The 25,740-nt window shown below is 35.8% G+C and overlaps 1 protein-coding gene across 1 annotated transcript in view; it reads left to right on the forward strand.

Moving 5' to 3' along the window:
* The window catches only part of Mrc1 (mannose receptor C-type 1), an 84,872-nt gene that overhangs the window by 10,801 nt on the left and 48,331 nt on the right, over positions 1-25,740 (forward strand). The window contains exons 2-7 of the mRNA XM_026407751.2: positions 1,788-2,189; positions 5,238-5,411; positions 8,502-8,666; positions 16,932-17,045; positions 21,250-21,396; positions 25,405-25,590. Of these exons, the coding sequence (XP_026263536.2) occupies positions 1,788-2,189; positions 5,238-5,411; positions 8,502-8,666; positions 16,932-17,045; positions 21,250-21,396; positions 25,405-25,590 (1,188 nt within the window). The remainder of the gene's footprint in view (positions 1-1,787; positions 2,190-5,237; positions 5,412-8,501; positions 8,667-16,931; positions 17,046-21,249; positions 21,397-25,404; positions 25,591-25,740) is intronic.

Here is a 25,740-nt window from a genome sequence, read left to right on the forward strand (position 1 = left end):
CAATTTGCATAATCTAATTACTTCACCTCTGAACAATCTTGCATTGTCTCACATATGAGTTTTGGGGGACACCTCATATCTAAACCATAACAATTACCTTCGTAGATTGGGGGAAACCAAATTTGCATTTGTGTATGGTAAATGATCATAGTAACTTTTTCAAAACGGACATTTTTTTTATTTTGAAAAAAGCACCATGTTATTCAATTTTTAATTTTTTTTTTTTTTTTGCCAAGGCAGGAAGTCACGTGAGGGCGTGGGCAGCAAGAAAATAAGATGAAGTATGGATAGGAGTTCTGCTGGTCTGGAGGTTGTGGGGTGAGATTTGGTTAGATAGGGCATGTTCCGCTGACGCATGTCTCCAGAGACACCAACAGAAGCAGGTATTCTAAAAAACCATAAGGAAGAGCTGAGGAACTCAGGCAACAGTTCTAAGTGGCACAGAATTAGGATCCTAGCTAGGACACAGACAAGAGGTCTCCAGCAAGTGTGGGCAAGAGCTGATGGAGGAATGTGCCTGATCTCTTGAGACTGAGGTTCATCATAAGCTTTAAATTCAAAAGATGGAAATCCTTTGAATGATTTTGGAGTGCAGGTGGTGCTAACCTCACTGGACAGTTGACATTAGTCAATGTGGTGTGGCTTGTGAAAACAGAGGAAGATCTAGTGGTACTAACCTTTGTTTTATTTCACTGGGATGATTTGATTAAAAATAGTGAGCTCCTTTATTCAGACTCTCAAAAATCAGTTCGTTTTGAAAGTATCATGCAAAAATCAGTAGAAGACATTTAGGAAGACTTCAAAGAAGTATTTAATTTGTATTCATTTCTTTTCATTTGTACATTATTTAAAAAGAAAAAAGAAAAATCTTGACATAAATTCAATTTTGATTTAAAAAAAATTTGCTTACCAGATGTTTTTTCTTTTCTTTTTTTAACAAGAGGAAGTCCTGTTTTGCTAGCTAGCAGCTATGTGCTATAAGTAAAAGCTATCTATACACATTTCTTTAAATCATCAGTTTCAAATTATCAGCACAAAATACATTGTTAAACTTATTGATGTAAATATTATCTCGAATTTTTATTGAAAATATCACAAATAATAATTGAATATATTTTTTGTATCTTTTTGCTATAAAAAGGTATAGACATTAAAATGTGAGTTAATAATAGACACTCTAGATGCTAACTAAATCTTTTAGTGAACTGTTATAGGGAGAGAAGAAATAATAATAAAACAAAAAATTGTTGTGTTAGCGTGACCTGGACTACCAAGAAAAATATTTCAAAAATTTGGAGAAGAAAATTATATATTTGATTTTATATCATTTATATATGTTTCATCTATCTACTTCAAAAATGGTTGGGATATATCACACTTCAACATCCTGGTTTAGGACATATATGTACCAATTTTAAAGCTTATCTATATTTGATTATCCACATTTTCTTTTCTCAAAATTGTATTATTTTTTTTCTGTTATCTGCCCTTCATATTCCCTCCACTGCTGTTCCTGAGCATTTAAGGAGAACCTGTTCCTAAGTCCCCTGATAATGATCAGGCCATCTTGAGGACACCAGTTACAGGTGCTAACTCTGGGGGACCCTTCAGTCTCATCCCTCCCTCTGGATTCCAGGGAGCCCAGGGGGAAAATGAGCTGGCTCAGGGTACGGTGATCTTCAGGATTTTCCCGGTCATCATGAATCTTTATTGGGAGCTTTGGACCTAAAATATTGACCTCTTTGTGTGGACACACTCACAAATGCTTTCCTTCTTCTTCTTGACAGACACTAGGCAGTTTTTAATCTACAATGAGGATCACAAGCGCTGTGTGGAAGCAATCAATCCCAGTGCGGTCCAAACTGCAGTTTGCAACCCGAACGCTGAATCCCAGAAATTCCGATGGGTATCCGAATCCCAGATTATGAGTGTTGCTTTTAAGTTATGCTTGGGGGTGCCATCCAAAACGGATTGGGTTCCTGTCACTCTCTATGCCTGTGACTCGAAAAGCCAATTTCAGAAATGGGAGTGCAAAAATGACACACTTTTTGGAATCAAGGATGAAGATTTATTTTTCAACTATGGCAATAGACAAGAAAAGAATATTATGCTTTACAAGGGATCTGGTTTATGGAGCAGATGGAAGATCTATGGAACCACAGATCATCTATGCTCTAGAGGTTATGAAGGTAAGAGACTTAGAATTTTTTATCTTTGTGTTCAATTTATTTCATCTTCTTAGTTGGAATTGAAGCAAATGAACATGTTCTTGTATGGTCTGTACTGGAAATATTAATTGATCACTTTTTTTGTTTTGAATTATTCGGTGTTTTTAAAGAACATGATAGTGATTAAATGTGAAATAAATTCTCAGCTTTCCATTTTCTGTCTAGAAAAAGAGGAGAGGAGAGTCATACCTAACACTATTTGTAATTAATAGGAAAGCATTTCTTTTGGATTTCTCTAAATTACATATATTTTTAAACAATGGGGTATAATTTTTACAAAATAATTTTCACTATAAGCTTTGATCCCAAACCTCCTATTTAATATTATAAGGCTGTAGTGATGAAAACTTCTAACCAAACTTTTATTTTTCTTTTATGTAAGTTATTCCTAGAGAATCCTCAGAACAATGTTCTTCACAAACTTAGATTGCCTAAAATGAAATTTTGGCAAATTACTTGACAGTTTGAATTTCTAAGTGTTTCCAATTCATTTTGTCATCCTTTGGTTATTTAGATACTATGATATGCAGGTTGAAAGAACTGAGGACTTATAAATTAACAGGCAACACATTTAGATAACTCTCTTAGAAAGTGTAGCAGGAGTAAGGTGGGAACATTTTTTTGTAGTTGGTTTCTTGAAAACTACTGAAAAATAAGTAAGATCGGAGTATTTTGTCTTCCCTTATCTTGGCTAAATTTCATTCTCTGATGGTTGCACGGAAACAAAACAATACAAAAACAGAACTTGAAACTTTTTGCAAAGGCTGGTTTCTTGAGTTAGTTGATGTTATAACTCTATTTCATTTAGATACTTGGTTACTGTGAAGAGTCATCTAGAACAACCTCAAGGTCAGAGAAGGAACATGTCCTTGGGAACAAAAGACAGTTATTTTCAAAATTACTTTGTTACTGGGATGGCTAAGAATAGTAGAATGTAACTTAGCACAGCTAAGACAGAGCATAGAAGAAATTCTGTCCTTTGTGAGGAGATAATTTCTCAGCTTTCCATTTTCTGTCCAGACTACTATGCTAATTGAGGATTCCATTTGAAGATCAGTGCTAAGACATCATCAGACATTTGTTTTAAATAGCATACTCCCCTCTTTCATCTTTTCTTTTCTCCCTTTACTTGAAGACAAATATCCATGGGGTTTAGGAGAGAGGTCCTCTTACATTAATATGTTTTAAGAATTATTTGTGGAGCTGGTTAACAACGCAGATCCCTCCCAAACTCCCTTTCCCACTCAGATTCTGCATTAGTATATAAGAGCAAGGACCCAGGAAACTTCTGAATTATTTCTATAAAGACCTGGGTGATTCTGATGCAAATGGACCATAGATCACATACTCTCTAATGATCTATCAAAAAAGTCATCCTGTTACAGGGTCTAGCCCCTCAGAGTGACCTGGAGGTCCATTAACAAGACTACACACTAGAACTGAAGACAATTTAGAGTTGGGGGATTGGCTGAGACTAGAGATTATCTTAGAATATTAGAATCAGAATTGTAGACCTGGATGGATTTAGGTTATCTGGAAGTTTGGAGAATAGTAAGAGCAATTTTAGGGTTCTTTAATGAGGTGACTGGGGGGAGTCTGGTTCTTGTGGCCTCAACAATGCCTGGTGTACAGAATGCCTCAGTAATTTTCCAATAAGCCAAATTCGTCTTGAAAGAGACATTTATTGTTGGCATCTATAAATCCAGCAAGGAAATTTTTCAACAAACTTAAAAAATAGTACACCTTGCCTTGAGGTGGTCTTAATGGATATTCTTTATAGAATGGAACAGGAATCCCAGTGACTAAGAGTTGGCATGATTCTTTCTGAATCTAGGACATCCCTAGGTAATTTATGATTTGGAAGACTAGTCCTGTAACTTAGGAGAACTAAAGCTATAATAGTGTTTTGGAATTATTAGCAACTAGCTAATTGATAAACAATTAATTTTGAGGTAATTAAAAATAGAACTTTCTAAAATAAGTACAATAAGTAAAAGAAAAGAAAAAAAGGGGAGGGGCTGACATTTATTATACCCTTAATATGAGCCATATGCTTTATAAACTTTTTATTATCCAAATGCTCAAATGTCTTTTGAAAACTTTTTCAAGTTACGGAATCTGTTAAGGAAAGTATTCTTACCTAAAATAAATTCTGAATGTCAACCAGTGGCAAAAGGTCAAATACTTCAATGTAGATGGTTGTTATCTCTCAAAGAGGGGATTCCTTCAAACAGAGACTTTGGAGATCCTGATGAATTCAGTATTGAGTTGTTTGGTTGTGGGTGGAGATAGGTGTGAACTTTTCTAATCCCTTGTCTTAAGCCAAGCCGTAATCAACAATGATTCTGCATTTGTTTTCAATGTTCATTTCTAGTTAAATCCTGAGCTTCCCACCTAATCTGTTTGAAATCAGACTTTAAAGAGACAAGTATCAGGTTCGATTATAGATTTTGAATACGTTTGAGTTTCTTTCATGATGTGGATTAGAGAACTAGGTCCGGATTCTTATCCTTCCTCATAATCACTGTGGAGAGACTTAGTGGGGGCTGGTCGGATAGGAAGTGATTGAAGGAGATTTAAGTGTTGCTTGTGCGTTTTGGGCTACACAGCTTTAAAGTTATTTCCTATCTAAAGATTCAATAATGTGATTCCAACCAAGAGGAAGGATGGCCTCTCTTCTGTTTTGAGGAAATGCAGAAGTTAATGCTGGCATCAAAAGAACTGACCACTATTACCTTGTAAGAGGAAGGAGGAAAATGTGTTTTAAAAGGCAGTGGAAAAGACGTGGTACTTAGTGCAGACTGCTGTGGATACCCAGCCAAAAACTGGGGAAGAAGGGGAAGTTGGACCCCTCCACTCACCAAAAAAAAAAAAAAAGATTCCCTCCCTCCCCGTGATACATCAATTATTATGAGAAGAGTAAGACGAATTCCATCGTGTGCTTCTTCCTGGAAAGTCAATATTAAGGACTATCACTCACATTTTAAGTGCCCATCCATGTTTCCCTAGATTTGTACACGCTGCTGGGCAATGCAAATGGGGCCGCCTGCGCATTTCCATTCAAGTTTGAAAACAAGTGGTACGCAGATTGCACAAGTGCCGGGAGGTCAGATGGATGGCTCTGGTGTGGAACCACCACAGACTACAACACTGATAAGCTCTTTGGATTCTGTCCATTGAAATGTAAGTAACTGTTTATTATCAAAGAAAGTTTGGCATATTCAGTATTGCAACCTAGGGATAAAACCTTTTCTTTCCCTACAGCATTTCCCCCCAAAGTTATTTCACATTTATTATCTCATTGCATTCTACCAGGACCCTTTCCACATATCATTGCTCCTGTTTTTGTAAGGGAGAAAATGGTTCATATGGGCTGAAGACAAAAATAGATCTGACTCTCATTCTTGGGGCTTTTTATGTGTATTTAGATGTTACTAAGAAGATTGCACCGTTGTCCCAACATACCCTGCATTAGATGACCCCTTAATTTTTACCAACTCTCAGTTATTTCTAAGACTGTATACTTAACACTGGAGGTAGGCATACCCTTCCCCCCAACCCACATATGCTTTATCTTCACCAAACCTTAGATCAAACACAGAATTTAAGTGATGTGTTTTGTTGGAACTGGGAGGTGGGATTTCTACATTTTGTGTCAGCGTAGTGAAAGGAGCTCCTCACAGAGAAAATGATCGCTTAACTTAAAAAGAGGGTATCATTTAATTTAACATAGCTATGCATCAATGGGAATGGGTAAATTATATGCTTGAAGATCTTTTTAAAATGAAAGATTAGTTGTCCTTGCAGTAATTGCAAAATAAGTGGCACTGCATTTTATTGGTGGGAAACTGCCAGAACATATGGATTCTTGATGCTCTGTCCATGCTTGCAAATCTGTACAGAAGCAGTGTAGCAGGTTTTAAGTAGGTGGAGAAGTGCATCAGTGTTGGGAGGGGAGCTGGGGCTGAGGAAAAGGAAAAGGATGGATTCTTTGCTATACTTTTCCCATTACATACATCCTTTCTGCTGCCAGCTTGCTAAATTTCTGACCCCTGACCTCTCTCACCTCCTATTTTAGACTAGATCAGAGCAGCTGCAGTTTCCTGGCATCCCCCAGAACTTTCTCCTGCTGCCTTGCAAAGAGGTGGGGGTGAGGAAGAGCATCCAAGGTGGTTCAGAGTGGGAGTGCAGCCCCTGACTTGAAATAGCATCACTTACTACTAAACTTTTGTGACCATAAATCCACATGTAATTACTTTATGCCAAATGTTATTATAAAACAGCACAGTTTTCAAAAATATTTTTATTTGTTAAATTAAAACAGACATCTTAGAGTTTTCCTCACTTATTTGTTTGGATCTATAGCCCCTAATCATCCCATTAAAAGCAAATTTGAGCCAGGCATGCAGGCACATATCTTAGTGGCTTGGACACTCACAAGTTCAAGGCCAGCCTCAGCAACTTAGTGAGGCCCTAAGCAATTTAGTGCCACCCTGTCTTAAAAAAAAACAAAAACAAAAAACCATGAATATAGCTCAGGGCTTAAGTGCCCCTGGGTTTAATTCCTGGTATCAAAGAAAAAAAAAAGTAAATTTGATTTCTTAGCCTCATAGATTGTTATAATTGTCTCTATGTGTAGCTTTTCTGGGTGAATGTCCACAAGGGTAGCAGACTTCCAGCTCATAGATAGAATTTTGTCTCTTTTCTATCAGCGTTTAGAGATTTAATACCCATTAAAGGTTTATAGATGTCTAATATATGTCTGGAAAAAATTGAACTTTTTTTTTTTTTAAAGAAAACAGTACTCGTTTTTCAGTGATTGAGGAATGTTTCTCTTTTACTTAGTTAGAATGATATTTTCTAAATCTGTTATTGCACAGGTCTGACTATAGCATCCTTCACTTCTGTGGTATTCACAAAGGAGCTGTTGTATCAACATGTGATTTAGTGACTAGAATGTGGAGATAAATGATAATTCACTAATCACAAAGAAAACTCACAGCCTTAGCTATCCTTGGATATGTGTTGGAGGAAGATCCTGAGTAAATTCATTAGAAAAAAAATTTTAGTCTTGTTTCTTCTAATTTATATCTTCAAAGTCAAGTGATATATTTTCCCTCTTAAATGTGAAATAATGGTAGAAGATAAAAAAATGGGGGACAGGGGTTGTGACTCAGTGGTAGAGCGCTCACCTAGCATGTGCGGGGCACTGGATTCGATCCTCAGCAACACATAAAAATAAAATAAAGGCATTGTGTCCAACTACAACTAATATATATATATATATATATATATATATATATACACACACACACACACACACACACACACACACATATTAGTTGTATTGTATATTAAATTGGCTAATTTCAATATGTATTAAAAATTTAAAGCCCAATGTATAAATTTCATGCCTTAAGGGGTTTTGTAATATCAAACTCTATTTCACTTTATATTCCTTTTAGAACAGTACTTTATTTTATATTAGCCTAAAATAAGCAGGTTCAAAACAGGAAAATGAGGTACCAGTTATTGACCTAGGGACACTAAATATATGTTCTTCATTGTCTTTTACATTGATTATTGTAATGTCTTCCTTCATGACAATAGGAAAAGGAAAAGACCCATTCTTTAGATTCTCTGTAGCTTGCAACTTTAAGCTCCAACATAAGTTGTACAATTTTTGCAGAGGCAATTTGAACTCTTTGGGAAGATTTGCCCAACCAGCAAACCTAGACATCAGTTGGGAGACAACATTTAATTTTAAAATGAAAATATACCTTCTTTAAATGAAGAGTCAATTGTGCTTCCTTTATTGGTCATTTACACCCATTTTCTCAACTCTTCCATGAATGTGGCAAAACACCTACTTGCAGAGAGAAGACATATAATTATTTCCTTTCCCCCATTTCAATCTTTTTGTAGATTAAGAAACTTGGGCTGGTGTCTGATCTTTTTATTTGCCCCACTTCTAGCTCATCCGATGTCCCATGACCCAGCAGGAGAATACAGAAGGGATGCCTCCTTTTCTTTCTTTAGGCTCATGAAAGGGATTGGATGTGATTGTTTTGTGAAACCCACTCTTCATTTCAGAAGTGAAGAAAATCCAACTGGATTTATCAATAAGTGAAAGAAAATGAAATAAAAAGAAAGGAAAGAAATAAAAAGATAATGCTTCAGGCAATACAGCTAATAGAACGGGCTAAAAAAATATTGTTGGCTGGAAATGTTTCCATGTCCCATGCAGCAAATTCTGTCTGACTTCTTTTGCAGTTGAAGGCAGTGCAAACTTATGGACTAAAGATCCATTGACCAACGTTCTTTACCAGATAAACTCCAAATCTGCTTTGACTTGGCACCAGGCAAGGAAGAGCTGTCAACAACAGAATGCTGAGCTCCTGAGTGTCACAGAGATTCATGAGCAAACATACCTGACAGGTAATGACATGGAAAGAAAACAAAGTTGTAAGTCAAGTCATGATTATTTTATTTCTACATAAACTGAATTTAAAAGTACTCAGCATGTATGATTATAAATATCAGGATATGGGTGATCCCTGGGCAGATAGTTCATAGGGTATGAGAAATTCGCACTCTGATGACAATGCCAGGATTGGCAAATAGGTCTTATTTCATAGGCCAACTTTGTTTTATTGGTTGTGACTCTAGAGAGTATGCTAAGAAAGATTCTGAGGACTAATCTGGCTCAGAGTACAGGATGCCACAATCAATGGGTGATGTCATTTGTGATGACACAAAGCCGTGAATCATTCTGGTTAAGTATTCATTATCCAGGTCTAACCTGAAGTCAAAACAGAGACTAGGGCCAGAAATAAATATGGGAGCAAATCCACCTTCAATTGTCTGCCTCAAGAGCCCCCTCCTGCCAGTTTGCTCTAACAATGCTATTACATTAATATATCTCCTATCTTGTGACTACCCTGTTTCAAACACCCTTAATGGCTTCTCGTTTCCTATCAAATAGTTACTAAAGCAACCTTTGCCTGATTAATAGGCTATCATGTATCCATCTACTGCTCTTCCCCTTCATGCATTTTATCATTTTTTTTTTTTTTTTTTGCCGGGGATACCAGGGATTGAACTCAGAGTCACTCGACCACTGAGCCACATCCCCAGCCCTATTTTGTATTTTATTTAGAGACAGGGTCTCACTGAGTTGCTTAGCATCTCGCTGTTGCTGAGGCTGGCTTTGAACTTGCCACACTCCTGCCTCAGCCTCCCAAGTGGTGGGATTATAGGCTGCATAATCCACTGCACCCAGTCCATTTTGTCATCTTTAAAAAAGAAAAGTCTTGGGTTCCTCCTGGATGACGTAGATGTCTCATACTTCTCACCTCTGCATTTTCCTATGCCAGTTTTTTAAAACCTGGAATTTGCAAAATCTTATATAGTTGCAATGCAGTTCTGTCCACTTCCCTTTGCATTTCTCTTATCTTGTGTCCCACCTTAATAACAGTTTCCTACAAATTTGCCCTACTCCCCCCAAAAGAGTATAAATACATTAATTTGTTATTATTATTATTATTTTTTTACTTATTTATTCATTTCACAAGATATCAGGTACCTGTGTATCAGGCTTTATGCTAGGTTCTGGGGACACCAAAGCCAACTCTGTCCTGTTGCCATTAAGTCTAAGGGGTAAGACAGACATAAAAAAGAAAATGAATGAACAGGTTCAAATGCTAGCACAGGCCTCAGAGGAAGGGATCTGAAATCTGTGTGGAGACTGGATTAGAGGGGCAAATATCTGAAATGAGGACCATCCTATGAAGATGTACACCCTGCTCCAAGCAGATTCACACAGAAACTTCCAGGGGAGTTTCCATGAATGTTTGCTGATTCACAAATGGTGATATAGCAAAATAAAAATAATTTTATTTTGAAATTCTACCTAATGTTTAGGCAATGAGACAAGAAGACAGTAAGTGCAGTGATTCTTAAAAGTGAAGTTGGTTATATATGATCTGGGAATTTTGCTAGAGTGAAGTTGTTACTCAGACCTAGATCCCTGAGATTCCAGACCAGTAGCTGGCCCAAGAATCTGCATTTAATCCATCACCCAGATGATGCTGGGGCAGCTAGTTGAGGGATCACACCTGGTGAAACACTGTATCAGCATGTGCTATATCCAGGAACAATACCAGATAGCAAACGGGAGGGGGCAAGGGCATAGACTCTGCAATCAGACTTGCTTCATTTCCTAATACTTTTCTTTTTCCAAATGTTTTTGGATGATATCTTTCATCAACTGGAACCCATTGCTCCTCTAAGCTATTATTAAGCAAAGTGAAGATAGAAAGCAATATGACCTCACTGTGTGCATTCATGAACCTAGAGATAGGATTCCACCTCCGTCTGCTCAATTGTTCTATTTTGTGTTGGTCTTTGGTGCCTTCCCAATATTGGGACAAAGGATCAGAGCAACTAATATTTACAACCATGAGTAAAGGAGAGAGAAAGAGAAGAAGGCATGGACAGAGAGCAATGTAAATTCATATAGATGATTAAGAAATAGAAAAAGGAGATTCAAGAGTTACCTGCACTTTTGCATATGTTGGAGAAATGGGTGTCGGGATTGAAATGGTTTCATTTGGTGTGTATTCCATTTTTGGTATCTGCAGGTTGCGTTTTCTTGTCTTCTACAATTTTTACTTGTTTTCTGGATTTCTGAAAGTCAAGGGATGGAGCATGGGTCATTTTTTATTCTCTTCACCAATTCCAGAGAAGAAAGGGATGATAGGAGTGGACAGCATCTCTGCCCAGCTAGACTCATATCCTGGTCCCTGGACTCTCCTATCAGCCTGGGAAGGCAGGAAATGCTTCCCTGGTCAACAAGCACCATCAGTGTGCCCACCAGGGCAGCCAACAAGCCCCAAGAGATCCAGAGCTGGGTTGACTTCAGATGCTTATTTGAATCTTTTTCCAAGGGTATGGAATTTTAGTCAGCAAAGTTTAACCAGAACCTGGATAAGAGTGACTTTTCTAATGAGATTTGGAGTACTTCATGCCTTTCTAAGTAATAGATATCAATCAATCAGGAAAAAATATCTAAGAGGAAATGTAAAAAATAGAGGGAGGTTGGGGTTGTGGCTCAGTAGTAGAGAACTTGCTTAGTATATGTAAGGCACTGGGTTTGATCCTCATTTAAAAAAATAAGTAAAATTAAGGTATAAAAATTTTAATAAAATAAAGTGAAGGCATTCCTTTTTTTCTGAAAGAATGATATTCATAGCAGTCAATATTAATGATATTCACAGCAGTCAATATTAATTGGGATATATGAAGAAGAATCTAGAAAATAATGGTGTGCAAATAGGTGTTTGTGATACTCTCTATTTGGAGAACTATGCCATAAAAATGAACCCACAAATTATTATACTTTTAAAATGAGGTTTATTTAAGTGAGGATTTTGAGAAATAAATATTATTTTTAAAAATGAGTAAGCCAACATGATAATTCTGACATTAAATTCGATGTCACTTATTGATCAGCTGGTGTGAGCCAGAAATAAAGTCCACACCAACTTTATAAATAAACATTATTATCCCCACAAGCAGGGTCACAAACACGCAGAGAGACGTTAGGAAACTTGCTGAATGCCCCTGGTTGAACTGGAATTCATCTCAATCTTCCATTTTACCCTGCCTGTGTATCACAGAATTGACAGGTTTCCTGTGTACCCCAGAGCTCTCCTGAGAACCCTTAATTTTCACCTGTCTTCTCCTTGCTTCAGCAATGATATTGCAAACTGGAGACCTGATTTCATATAGTCTTCAGGACTCAAAAGTTTCTGCCTAGAAGCTCCTTGGCAACATCACCCTCAGCCACTTCACTATCTCACTTCTGTTTCTGCCCTGAAAAATCTTGGGACAACTCTATTAATCTTCAATTCCTGAATCAGATTTATAACTATGTCTGTGCAGGCTTAGGATTTACAGAACTGAAATGAGATAGAGGAAGCGAAATTTGGTTTGTTGTTCTGAATGTTTTTACCAGTTTCCTTTGGGACTACCTAGAAAACAAAATTGAACGTATATATCAAAATGAAAAAAAAATGTGTAGTACTGGATGTGAATACATGTTCTATCATAACTGAGTTCAAAAGCAGGTTTATCACTATTTTAGACAATACGTGCAGAAGAATTTATTTTAAAAATAAATTTAGCATGTGAAATTGGTGCTTTGTTTAGCAATACTAAAATATTTTGATCTGCTCCTCTATGAAATAACAAATGCACATTAGGAAAAAAATGTGAATGATGCTTTTGTGCTTTAATTGCTTTTTTCTGTGTATGTATGCCTGGTGCTGGGGATTAAATTCAGGGCTCTGTGCATCCTAGGCAAGTGCTCTACCACTGAGCTGTAATCCTAGGCCTTTAAGTGATCATTTAACACAAGATTTGAATTTTGTTTCTAAATCACATCTTTTGCTTACTTTAATTAAAAAATGTAGCTATTAGTAGTAATAATAATGGTAATAGGAGCCACATTTATTAGACACAATACATCAGGCTCTATTTTTAAAAGTATTAATTAATTTAATTATTCAAGACAAACTTAGAAGTGCCTAGAACTAATAAGGAAGGTCAAAGGATAAATACTTCCTGAAAACAGCTGTAGGCATTTCTCATCACGCCAAAGAGGAATTTACATAAGCAATATCAGACAAAATATACTTTAATGCTTCTTTAATTAATGAATTATTTAGTCTTGAGAATTTAATTATGCTTATTTTCTTAGCTGAAAATTTTGTGAAATCCCAGAGAGGTTGATTTTGGGAATAGCTATGTAGTATTTCTTTTAGCTTATCCTTCTGCCAGTATAGAGATAATTATTATTCAAATTAATACAACTTTAAATGATTTGTTAAAAATTATCCAATGTTCAATAGTAATTAGTAGAGTAATTATTAACATAAAGAATATCATCAATATTATACTGATCTCAGAATATTTCTAAGGTACAGTCTGATAAACATGTGTCTCCTCTTGGCACTTTATTCGTAATGAGGAGGGACAGTACTCCAGTTGATTTCTTTCTCCTAAAGAAACACAAATACCAATTTAGTACTCAAAATAATTGTCATATTATTAAGATAAAAGGAAGTGGGCTGGGGTTGTGGCTAAATGGTAATAGAGCACTTGCCTGGAATGTGTGAGGCACTGGGTTTGATTCTCAGGATCGCGTATAAGTAAATAAATAAAAAGTTCCATCGACAACTAAAAAAATTAAAAAATAATAAAAGAAAGTAATTGGTGACATGAATAATTATCAAATGATTTTAATATGGACAAATTCATTGTTTTTTAATGAATATAGTTATTCTTGATAGTGTTTAATCCCACAGATTTAAGACTAAACAAATATTTCCTTTTTTGATAATGTTATTTCCTTAGCAAAACCTTATAATACGTATCTCCCGATTTCGTGGTACACTTCTAACCTTGAAAATCCAAAGCTGAGTCTTCCTAGGTGACAGGAGTGAGTCCTGGCAGTGAGCTATTGTTTTGGAAGCTAAAACATGTATTAGAAATATCTGCTTAGTTCATTCTTTGCTTAAAGGTGCTCTACAATTTAAAATTATCTCAAAAAGGTATTGTAATAATAACTCACAGGCAAATTTAATTTCAGTGAGGATTAAATCCACCGGGAAAACTAAATTGAACCTTGTGTTCCCATCCTGAGCTGCTAATCCTCTTCATTACTCTCAATAAATTGCTCAGACTCTCTCTTCTCATCCATAAAGCAAAAGAATTGAACTAGGTAACTCCCAGGTTAAATAACACTGGGCTAGTTCTTCAACTTTTTTTTTTTCCTAGAATGCTTGGTAAAAATAAATGGATTTTAATTAATTCTCACTGATTTTGCATGTCAGTATTTAATTCTATCCCATTTTTCTTTTATTGCTTTATTTAAAGAAATCATAGTAGGGTTTACTTTCCAGGACAAGCATGGAGTATTGAGGTCAGTTCAGTTTATTAAGCCTCAACCTACTTCATCAGTTTCAACCTATCAGTATCCTCAAGTGGTTCTCTGTTTGCACACTGCAGTTTTACAGACCTGGGGTGTGAAATATGTGAGATGACTTTTGACATGGAGATCCAGTGCTCCTCATCCATGTCAACAAATGACAGGACTATGTGTCTCTACAAACTCATGAAAAATTTGTAAAAATTTAATGACTTAGAATTATGGAGTCTGAACTTTGGTGTCATGGTTCAAATTTCCAGTTCTATTATATCATTTAAACACCCAGTTTCCTCATTTATAAAAGTTCAGTGGCAAAGCTCTTGTCTTGCATATGCGAAGTCCTGACTTTGTTTCCCTGTTCCAAAAAACCAAACCAACCAACCAACCAACCAAACAAACAAAAAAACTTTATGAGGATTAAGTGAGCACATACAGTCATTTAATTACTTAAAAAAATTTTTTTATTCTAATTTGTTATTTATGACATCAGAATGCATTGCAGTTCATATTACACATATAAAGCACAATTTTTCATATCTCTGGTTGTATACAAAGTATATTCACACCATTCATGTCTTCATACATGTACTTAGGGTAATGAAGTCCATCTCATTCCACCCTCTTTTCTATCCCCATGCCCCTCCCTTCCCCTCCCACCCCTATGCTCTCTCTAGAGTTCATCTAATCTTCCCATGCTTCACCTCCCAAACCTGCTATGAATCAGCCTCTTTATATCAGAGAAAACACTTGGCATTTGAGTTTTGGAGATTGGCTAACTTCACTTAGCATTATATTCTCCAACTCCATCCATTTACCTACAAATACCATGATTTTATTTTCTGTTATTGATGAGTAATACTCCATTGTGTATATACACCACATTTTCTTTATCCATTCATCTACTAAAGGGCATCTAGTTTGGTTCCACAGTTCAGCTATTGTTTATTGCTGCTATAAACATTGATGTGGCTGTGTCCCTGTAGTATGCTGGGTTTTTTTCTTTTAGTTGTAGATGAACACAATGATTTTATTTTATTTATATATACATGGTGCTGAGGATCTAATCCAGTGCCTTACACATGCGAGGTATGCGTTCTATTACTGAGCTACAGTGCCAACCCAGTAGTGTGCTGTTTTTAAGTCCTTTGGGTATAGACCGAGGAGTGAGATAGCTGGGTCAAAAGGTGGTTCCAGTCCCAGTTTTCCAAGGAATCTCCATACTGATTTCCATACTGGCTGCACCAGTTTGCAGTCCCATCAGCAATGAGTGTGCCTTTCCCCCACATCCTTGCCAACACTTATTGTTGTTTGTCTTCATAATAGCTGCCATTCTGACTGAAGTGAGATGATATCTTACAGTAGTTTTGATTTGCATTTCTCTAATTGCTAGAGATGATGAGCATTTTTTCACATATTTGTTGATTGATTGTATATCATCTTCTGAGAAGTGTCTTTTCAGTTTCTTGGACCATTTACTGATTGGGTTATTTGTTATTTGTTTGTTTGTTTTTTGGTGTTTAGCTTTTTTGAGTTCTTTATATATCCTAGAGATTGTGCTCTATCTGATGTGCAAATGGTAAAAATTTGCTCCTAAGCTGTAGGCTTTCTATTCACCTCACTGATTGTTTCTTTTGCTGAGAAGCAGCTTTTTAGTTTGAAACCATCTCATTTATTAATTCTTGATTTTAATTATTGTGCTATAGAAGTCTTATTATGGAAATAGGGGCCTAATCTGATTCAATTATTATAAGTGTTTCATAATTGGTAAGCACTGAAAGATTGGACTGGGGAGTATATCCAAAAAACTTGCCCAGTTACATTTATACACACACACACACACACACACACACACACACACATATTTAGATTGGTATTTTTATTACCACAAAGAACAGTGTTTTTTAAAATTTGTTTTTAATCAACTAAAAGAATTTAAAGAGAACAGGGAATTCGTATCTATGGCTCTTAAAAAGATAAAGGTAATAATGGTTAGTTTTTCACACTGGGAGGTCCATGTTGCTTCTGTGTTTTGTCTTGTTTTTTAACTTCCACAGTAGGCTGAGGATTGAACAGAGTTTTAAACATTGTAATTGTGATTTATTATCTGCCTAAGTGAAGAGTTTAGAGTAACATGAACATTTAGTGCCTTGAATTACCATTTTAATAAAGAAGAAAAATTGACTTATAAAAATATAAGATTCTTAAAGTAAGTTCTGAAACAATAAGAACTTACTGAGGTTGAGATAATGACTCACGAACATGGTAACTTAAAATGTTCATTGAAATTTTTGAGTCAGAGAATTTTGGTTTTTATATGAAACAATCTTACTTTCACTCTCAAAAGAAGTAAAATGTCATTATTTGATGATAGCTAAAGACAGTTAAGTTATATCAAAGTAAGAAGCACATTCGTAATATCCTTGAGAAAGCATGTAGTAGTTAGGAGGATGGGGTTTGTCATGGTTAGATCTGGGTTGAAACCTTAGCTAGAGTCTTACTAGCTCGCCTATGCTCCCTTGGCCTCAATTTCTTTATCTGTCAGTGCAGTAATAGTTCTACTTGCTTTTGATTACTAGTAGAAACAAAGGAGAAAGTTCAGGCTTGATATTTATTATTTCTCTTACATTTTGATTCAAGCACTTACTTCTGAATTGAACTTCAATGTTTTCTGAATATCTGTTTTATTTTTGGTTTTGCTTCTTGTTGTACAGGACTAACCAGTTCCTTGACTTCGGGACTCTGGATTGGGCTTAACAGTCTGAGTTTCACCACTGGTTGGCAGTGGAGTAGTGGCAGTCCATTCCGATATTTGAACTGGTTACCAGGTAAGGCTAAGCCTGTGTGGTTGAATTAATCCAAATTGAATTCACCGGGATGCTGTTAAGACCTTTTCATCTCACATGAAGATCTCAAAGAGAAGAACTGGGAGACTTCATTGATCACAGTCCATTTCTCAACCTGGTTGGCTATCTACCAGCTAGATTTGAATATTCTAGAACTCTTAAGGTTATAGACTGCCAGCTTCCTGGGATAAGAATTTGTCTTCCAGGATTATCCCCAATTAATACATGTCTCTGTTTACAGTATGAATTCTCAGTGTATTCTTGATTTGTTAAGGTATTATACTCAAAAGCAAATTTATAGCTAGTCTGAACTATGATTTATTAAAGACAGTAACAGATATTATTATTACTATGTATACATATATACCTGTGTGTGTGTGTGTGTGTGTATATATATATATATATATATATATATATATATATATAAACTATGTACACACACACACACAAAACATGTTCTTGCATCCATCTTCTCATCATCTCTGAAAGTGTTACTCACCAAATATTTATAAAGTTTGGCAAGGTGGTTTCAATTCTTTGAATGTCTGACTTTTGAATCTTTGTCCTTTTGGAATTTTCTTTAACATTGCAGTTGAAAGTGCTTATCCATAAATTACCTGAAAGTGCTTAAACACAAATTATGTTTATAATATGTAACACATAATATGTTACATACAATAATCAAAGATTTATGGTTTTATTAATTGGGGATAATCCTGGAAGACAAGTTCTTATCTCAGGAAACTGGCACACTATAATCCTACAGTTTTTTACATATACACATTATGAATTTAAATGAACTGAAATTATCCTGATTGACAAATTTCTCATTAATTCAGTTGTGCAATATTTACAATATTTGCTGTTACTAATACAAATACCCTAAGGTTTACATTGATATCATTTTCTGCTGTTTTTAATGTAATGCAATTGTGGATTAAAAAATATTACCTCAGTCACAGCTTATAATATTCCATACTAGCATAAACATCAATTAGCACTTCTCTTGACAATTTGTAGTTTGATTGTAGAAAACTAGAGTCAGGGAAAGACAAAAACTTCAGTGGCTTTCTAATTCTCTGGGAGGATATAAAATGGTGAGAACTAATTATTTCTATGTTATCATAACATACAAGTAACAGAAGAGGAGACTGATTCCTGAAGGTAAGTCGTATGTACAAAGCCACTGTTCAGAGAAAACAAAAAAAGTAATGCTAAAAAGTTTTTGCATTATTCACTAACACCAACTGATGTTGTAACACAATATGGATGGATGGGTTCTTGGTCTTAGGAATTTGAGGAATAAAATCTATAGGCACAAGGGTGAGACCAAAGTAACTGGATTTATCATAGTAATAGAAAGAAAGCAGAGCTTGTGAAGTGATGGGGGATGTCTCAAGAGAGGGTTGCTGACAGGTATCTGTTGTCTTGGGGTTTTTATGGGCTGGATCTATTCCTATAGGTGATTGATGGGGTATAGGATCCAGAAAGGGGCCAATCAACTCTGTTTCGTCTTCTTCAGCAAATCTGGGAAAAGTGGTTTCTAAGCTTTTATTAGCACAAGGGTGGGAGTGAGCATTGGTTAGCACAAAAGGAAGTGCTTGAGGTAGAGGTAGATTTTGTGGTTGGCGGTTGTTAGGGCTAGGGGTAGGGGAAACTAAGGAAGATCTATTGAGGTTGAAGCTTTCAGGGGCAGTGACAGGAGGTTCCCCAGGCCCGAAGTCTCCTTTCAGGATGGCATGGTCTCATTCCCTCTTTCCCTTCTCTAAAGCCCTTATCCTATCTCCCTATCCTGGTCTACCTTTGAGTTTCAATGTTAGTAGCTGCTAGAGAACCTCTCTGGAGTGTGATTTCAATCCCTTCAATCCCATTACAGTACCAATCCTGGCTCCTCAGGAAAGAGTGCAATTAACAATCAGAAATGTCTACCATAGGTGTAGAAAAGGAAAACAGTAGCATACTGGTCACATCTTTCTTTATCACTTTTACTACAAACAATATCAAGACAGTGTTCTTTGATATGTTCAGACTTTATCTTTTAAAGCTAAACTTTTATTTTCTATATTGACTAGTGTTTAAAAAAAGAGAGGAAAAAAAGCAAAAAAGAAGAAGAAATTTGGTAAAATAGTATTCCACTACATAGATGTTAAAACATGCTAGAAGTTTTAGAAGTTATGTTTTGGTTTAGATTGGTTAGATTTTACTTTGAAATCCTACTTTGGATGTATTCCTTCAGTGCATGATAGTGCAGTGTTGTTGCTTTAGTGTGTGAGAGACAGGGAGAGAGAGAGAGTGGGGGAGAGAGAGAGAGAGAGAGAGAGAGAGAGAGAGAGAGAGAGAGAGAGAGAGAGAGAGCGCTGAGAATCAAATCTGGAGCCTGATGCATGCTAAGTGCATGCTTTACTACTGAGCTATATACCCTCAGGCCTGTCGCTTTAAGCTTGACATGAAAAATCGCTTTTATTTTCTTCTGAAATACAAAAAGTAAATATTACTATAAGGGATGTACTTTTTATGAGTGAGGATTTCATTTGTCTGCCTATTCATTCTGTCAAATTATGCTGGAGAATATTAGTTGGGCTCCAACAGATCATTAGACAATAATAATCATATATTAGGAACTAGAATTCACTCTTAGTGGCTAAATTGTCGTACAATGTAAAAATTAGATCATTTTCTTTATTCAGTTTGGGAGTAAGGATTATAATTTTTAAGCACTTGTATTCTAAGAGTTCAGTGTGAGAATTTGGGGGTTAATGTTGGTGAAGGTGAGGGTGTGAAAGGAGAATATTAATGGGAAATATTAGCCCCAATTCCTGAAAAGTAGGTACAGAACGACATCGCCTTCTGAAAGAGTACAAGAGATTTCTAAAAGTAAAAACTTCGTGGAATTCTATAAATCGCTTTTGTATAAATCATTCAGTCAAATATTTCAATTGAGCACTTACCAAGTGGTGCATTTGTTAAAATATATTTACTTTTTAAAAATTCTTTTACACAAAGGATGAATTAGTATGAATTCAAATATGTAATGACTATTAAAGCATTACAGACCACTGTTTGGTATCTTAAAGTTGGCAGCGGCATTGTTTTGGCAAATCAACGTATAATGTGATTTACTATTGAATACACGAATTACTAACCAACAGCTGTAAGTGTATTATTGTTCTTTGAAAGTTTCTCTCTAGTACTGGCAACTTACTTGTTAGTTTAGTTACCCTGGTATTTTAGTCACAGTTTCAACACACTTTAAAAAACATCTTTATATTTATAACTCACAGTTGTTTTTTCTTTGTGTAATATTTGAAAATTTTCTGCTGAAACTTTATAGAGCAGGTAATATGATTTCCATCTTGCAGGAAGGGAAGGGAAGTTCAGGAATACATAGGTTATGTACACATCCAAGGTCACAGAGTAAAATCACTAGCAGAGCATCATTCATTGGCCCTGACTGCAGGTGTGAAACGTAGCTAGTGTTTGAAGTCCTGGTTTAAAATTCAAACAGCAGAGGAACACAGAGCAGAGAAATGCAGGTAGCAATACATGGAACCACTGCTCAGTAATGTCGTCTATCTGGATCTTTAATCAGTTCATAGTAAGAAGTGCATGAGGAATTGACTACTCAACTTATTCTTCAGGGGGCTGAGTGGAAGGAACTGAGAACCTAATTCTGGGAGCTTAGCATGTTGTCATCACAGATCTCCCTTCCTTTGCCTTTGTCCTTTCCACTGTCTTTCTTTCCGGTCTCCTCTCTCTAATTGAGGAAAGTTTCCCTATGTGCAGCTTCTCTAGCCTGGTTCTCAGTTATCCTGGTGATGTGAGTTGGCTTTTCAGTAGGTATTGACAGTGTTTAATATAGAGATACTGCTTTGTGATCCATAATGTGATCTAGTGTGATGATTGTTTAAGTCTAGCTTTATTAGTGGACGATAGGGAAAAAGTTATTTCAAAGAAGTATACTTTTATAATCAACATTTTTTCGGGATTGGAATGATCCAACAACAAGGAAACAAATAGATACCCATCATGTCTTTTGCTCTGCAGTCAGTAAATATTTATTTGTGAATGTGTAGCAAAAGACAGAATGGGGATCCATTAAATCTCGAGGATGAAGATGTGGGATTGGGGAACTGTCTACTTGGAATACGTGTAATAGTGCCATTTAAACTTTCTCATTTTCTCAAAGGAAGCCCATCAACTGAACCTGGAAAAAGCTGTGTGTCACTAAATCCTGGAAAAAACGCTAAATGGGAAAACCTGGAATGTGTTCAGAAACTAGGCTACATATGTAAAAGGGGCAACAATACTTTGAATACTTTCATTATTCCTTCAGGTGAGTGATCAATTTGATCTGAAGTGTGCAAAATATTAGAAGTTAAATAGAAATAAAATTACAGTCTCATTATAATTTTATGGAATGACTCCAGAGGTCTTGTTCGTAGTTGATGGGTGATACAGTTTTGTTGTTGGTTACTACCACTGGTTGTAATGTTTCCTGAGTGTGCAAAATCTTTGACATAAATAAGAGTCTTCCCAAGCCTTTGGGGTAGCTATTATTTTTCACATGTTAAAGAATTGGAATAAGATACATATAGCACATGTACCACTTGCACTTATGACAACATTGGAATCCGAGGTAGGAAATAAATACTGGAAGGGATGTTTTTATTATGTCCTCAGGGATCAATCTGGGCTCCAGTGTTGTTCAATGCAGCATCTAAAATTGAAGTTTTCACAGAATGGAATAAAATATTAAAAAGTAGTCACAGAATGTTTCATATATTGACGAAGCCCCAGGAAAAACTTCAATGATTGTCTCCATTATAATCTTATCTAAGAGTTAAACTGCTAAGGTGAGGGATGAATTCTTTCTTCAAAGTAATGAAAAACAAACTCCATTTTTTTACCATCAGCTGTTTGTGGAGAAATAACTAATGATCCCCAGGGTTTTATTTAACTTTTTTTTTCCTGCTTGGAAACTGATAGTGCTGCGTTCTTGAGTTCTTTCTCCTTTACTTTTAGAAGCAATTTCATTTAAAACATGATTGACATACCTAGAAATTCAAAATGTGCCAAAAGACAAATGATAATATCCTCCCTTATCTCTACCACATAGTTCCCTATCTCTGGAGAGTCAGTGTTTCTGAGTATGTCTATCCTTATCTACATGTAAGCGAACATATTTATAATTATTTTTGTCTATTTTATTGACATGGCAACATACTAGCCATATAGTTATTACCTTAAGCTTTTAAAAATGTAATTACAGTTTTGTTCACCATTCCATATAGTACATAAATAGCTTCTGCACTCATTTTTATGGCTGAATGATACCCCTTGCACAAACTATAGTTTTTGACTAGTCCTCTCTTAACAGATTTGTAGTTTTCTTCCAAGCTTTCATTATTATAAAAAATCCTGAAGCATTTACATGTCCTTTCATGCTTATGATAATTCCTAGAAGTGCAGTTGCTGGATTAGAGAGTAGGTGTGCCTGTAACGTCAACAGCTGTAGAGATGGTCAAGACCTCTAAAGGCTGTAAATGAGGGTACCAGTTCATGGGCTTGATTGTGCTTTATAGACACTTCAGAATGTCTGTGGACATGCCTCAGGGAGACTACCATCACTTTTACATTTCATATCCTCTTCCTTAGAATACTGTAATTCTTCTTTCTTAGAAGAGCTCATACAATTTCCTTTCAAAGACTTGCAATTGCCATTTTGGGGAAGAGGAGAAAGGTTATTTTATAATTTCTTTCACGTGGGAGGCAGAATTCTGTAACTTGACCTTGTTGCTTAACCCACCAGTTTCAGGTTCCTCATCTCCAAAATATAAATATTAATAAATCTTCTTCCTGAAAAGTGTTGTGTGTATTGTCAAGCACTCAGTCCATTCTTATTTTTCCACTGTTTTTCCCTTGCCTTACTTCCAACCTTCGTTTAGTTTTTGCATATAACTATACTATCTGGATTATTCTGTATTTACAAACCCTACTAAACCAATGCTTGATAAAGCGTACCAGAGATCAAATTTTGCAGTATTCATGATTGGTGAACCCTTCGGCAAGAACTCAACCTCATACCCTGTCGGTTCTTGCAACAGTACCTTGTTTGCCCCAAATTCACAGTATAGTCTACAACTGTATTTTCTAGTTCAGCAACCGCTAGCTTTTGTGAAAATAAAATGTGTTTAGTTCAAACTGCGATGTACCACAAATGTAAGAATACACTTGATTTCTAAGACTCAGCATGAAAAAAAGGCAAAAAAAAAAAAATCCCAATTTTATTGATTACATATTGAGATGATAAAGTTTTGGGTGTATTGAGTTAAATAAAATGTTTATTAAAGTGAAGTTGACCTGTTTTATTTTACTTTTATTTCCTATGGCTACTAGCAAATTAAAATTACATGTGTGGCTTACATTTGTGGTCTACATTATAGGCAATGCTGCTGTTGAGGAATAGAGCCGTTTTGTGGGATCCTGCCCCTAGGGAACTCCTCTTCATTTTACTTGAGTTGGTTGTTTTCATGTTTGTTTATTTAGTGGTACTGGGGGTTGAACTCAAGGATGCTGTGCCACTGAGATATCTCCCCAGTTCTTTTTATTTTATTTTTGAGACAGGGTCTTGCTACGTTGCTGAGGCTGGCTTTGCACTTGGGATCCTCCTGCCTTAGCCTCCAGAGTTACAGGCATGTACCACTGCCCAGCTGTTTTCATGTTTTAAAATATATTTAAAGGTCATTTATTTTGGTTTTAAAGTCCTCAGCATTGCCTGACATTATCTTCTGTTTCTTAGACAGCAAAATTAAAATATCCCACCAGAGGGCTCCAGAGGCATGCTAACAAAAAAAATAAAAATTAAAAAAAATTAAAAAAAATATTTTTTTCCTTCCTTCTTTAACTTTCCCCCCCCCGTTACTACTGGAAGTATACAGAATCTAAACTGCATTGAGGGAATAGAATTTTTAACATATGCATCTTCTATTACAATAGTTCAGCATTAGGGCTTTGTATTATATATTTTCTTAAATTGCTACTGCACAGAATCCTGGGCTTAACCAAAGATGTTTCCGAGACTATCTGCTTTTAGAGAAAATGGGATTGACTCTTTAAAAGAATGACCTAAGATTGTCTCCTGAATTGAAAATTTGCTAAAGGTCCAAGTTTGAGAACATTTAATATCATGCTTAAATATATAAATTGACCTTTATTTGATCATATAGTCCCTTTCTAGCCAAGGTATGTTGCAGTTTGAAACAGTGTCTATAGAATGGTAAAAATAAGCTGCCTGTATATCACATACAACTTCAAATTTTCTCCCAACCAACACTGGTGGTAGCTATCATGCTCCAGGCCCTATGTCAGGTTCAGGGGTGTACAGGGATGTGTGCAGTTGAGTCTGCCATCAAGCTTCTTGCCCTGGCTCATTTCTATTAGAGTAAACATTTAAAATTATAAATTTGACCATACCTATTCATAGCAATAATACAGTGCTGTTACTGATTTCTTAACTAGTAAGTGTGTAGTGTATGTCATTTATAAGAACATCAACTCTATTCTATTTCAAAAGAACACAAAATAAGTAATTTAACATTAGTATGAGTAATACTGTTTAAAAATATTTACACATGTGATTACTTTGGTTTATGTATGTGATAGGACCTGCATAATATCACGCAGCTGTGGCAAATTCAGGTTCTGCCTGAAAGACTTCTGAATTTCTGTTGCTCTCTTATCATAACAACATACCATCTTTTATGAGTGAGTAAATGGGGGGATGGATTCAGAGATGCAGGTGGCTGGCTCATGCTACTGTAGTTGCAGAGGCTCTTTGATGGGTCTGCCTCAATGCAAATCTTTTTCATGCCCACCTTATGAGCATTGCACTCCTTGAAGAATCATTGGCTCCCTAAGGTCCATGAAGAAAAAGGTACATTGAAATATTCCAGAGGATGTATTGTGTCAGAACTTTCAGGCTTCCAGCATTTAAACTGTGCCTAATAGATGCTTAGTACAGGTTTGCGGATGTTTTAAGATGTTGGTAAAATTAGTCTACTATATCTTACTGTGGTCTTGTGACAGGTACACATTTTTAAAGAGACTTCCCCTTTGACATTAAAGATGGATTCACTTTTTTTTTTGTCTGAAAGTAAGGCAAATGGAACATGTCTAGCCTATCATTTATGAATCTATATGCCAAAGGTGAAAAATAAATATTACCATTATTTGCCTACAACTATGAACTGTTTTATATTTAGAATGCTGGAAAATATTATTATAATTTTAGACAAAATTTCTCTTTTAAGAGCCTTCCAAACCATCTTTTTTTTTTTTCTAGAAAGTGATGTGCCTACTAAGTGTCCTAGTCAGTGGTGGCCATATGCAGGCAACTGTTACAAGATTCACAGAGAACAGAAGAAAATCCAGAGGGATGCTTTGACTGCATGTCGGAAGGAAGGTGGTGACCTCACAAGTATCCACACCATTGAGGAGTTTGATTTTATTTTCTCCCAGCTGGGATATGGTGAGAAACCTTATACTAGTAATAAGTTGAGCTCCAACCCTTTCTCCTCTCCGCCAGTATCTGAAAAATTAATCAGAAATGTTACTTTTAAATTTAAATTTAATTTTAAATTTAAATTAATAACTAAACTAAAGGTATAGATTGAACAGT

The sequence above is a fragment of the Urocitellus parryii genome, chromosome 9, assembly GCF_045843805.1.
Source record: "Urocitellus parryii isolate mUroPar1 chromosome 9, mUroPar1.hap1, whole genome shotgun sequence".
In the NCBI taxonomy this organism is placed as follows: Eukaryota; Metazoa; Chordata; class Mammalia; order Rodentia; family Sciuridae; genus Urocitellus; species Urocitellus parryii.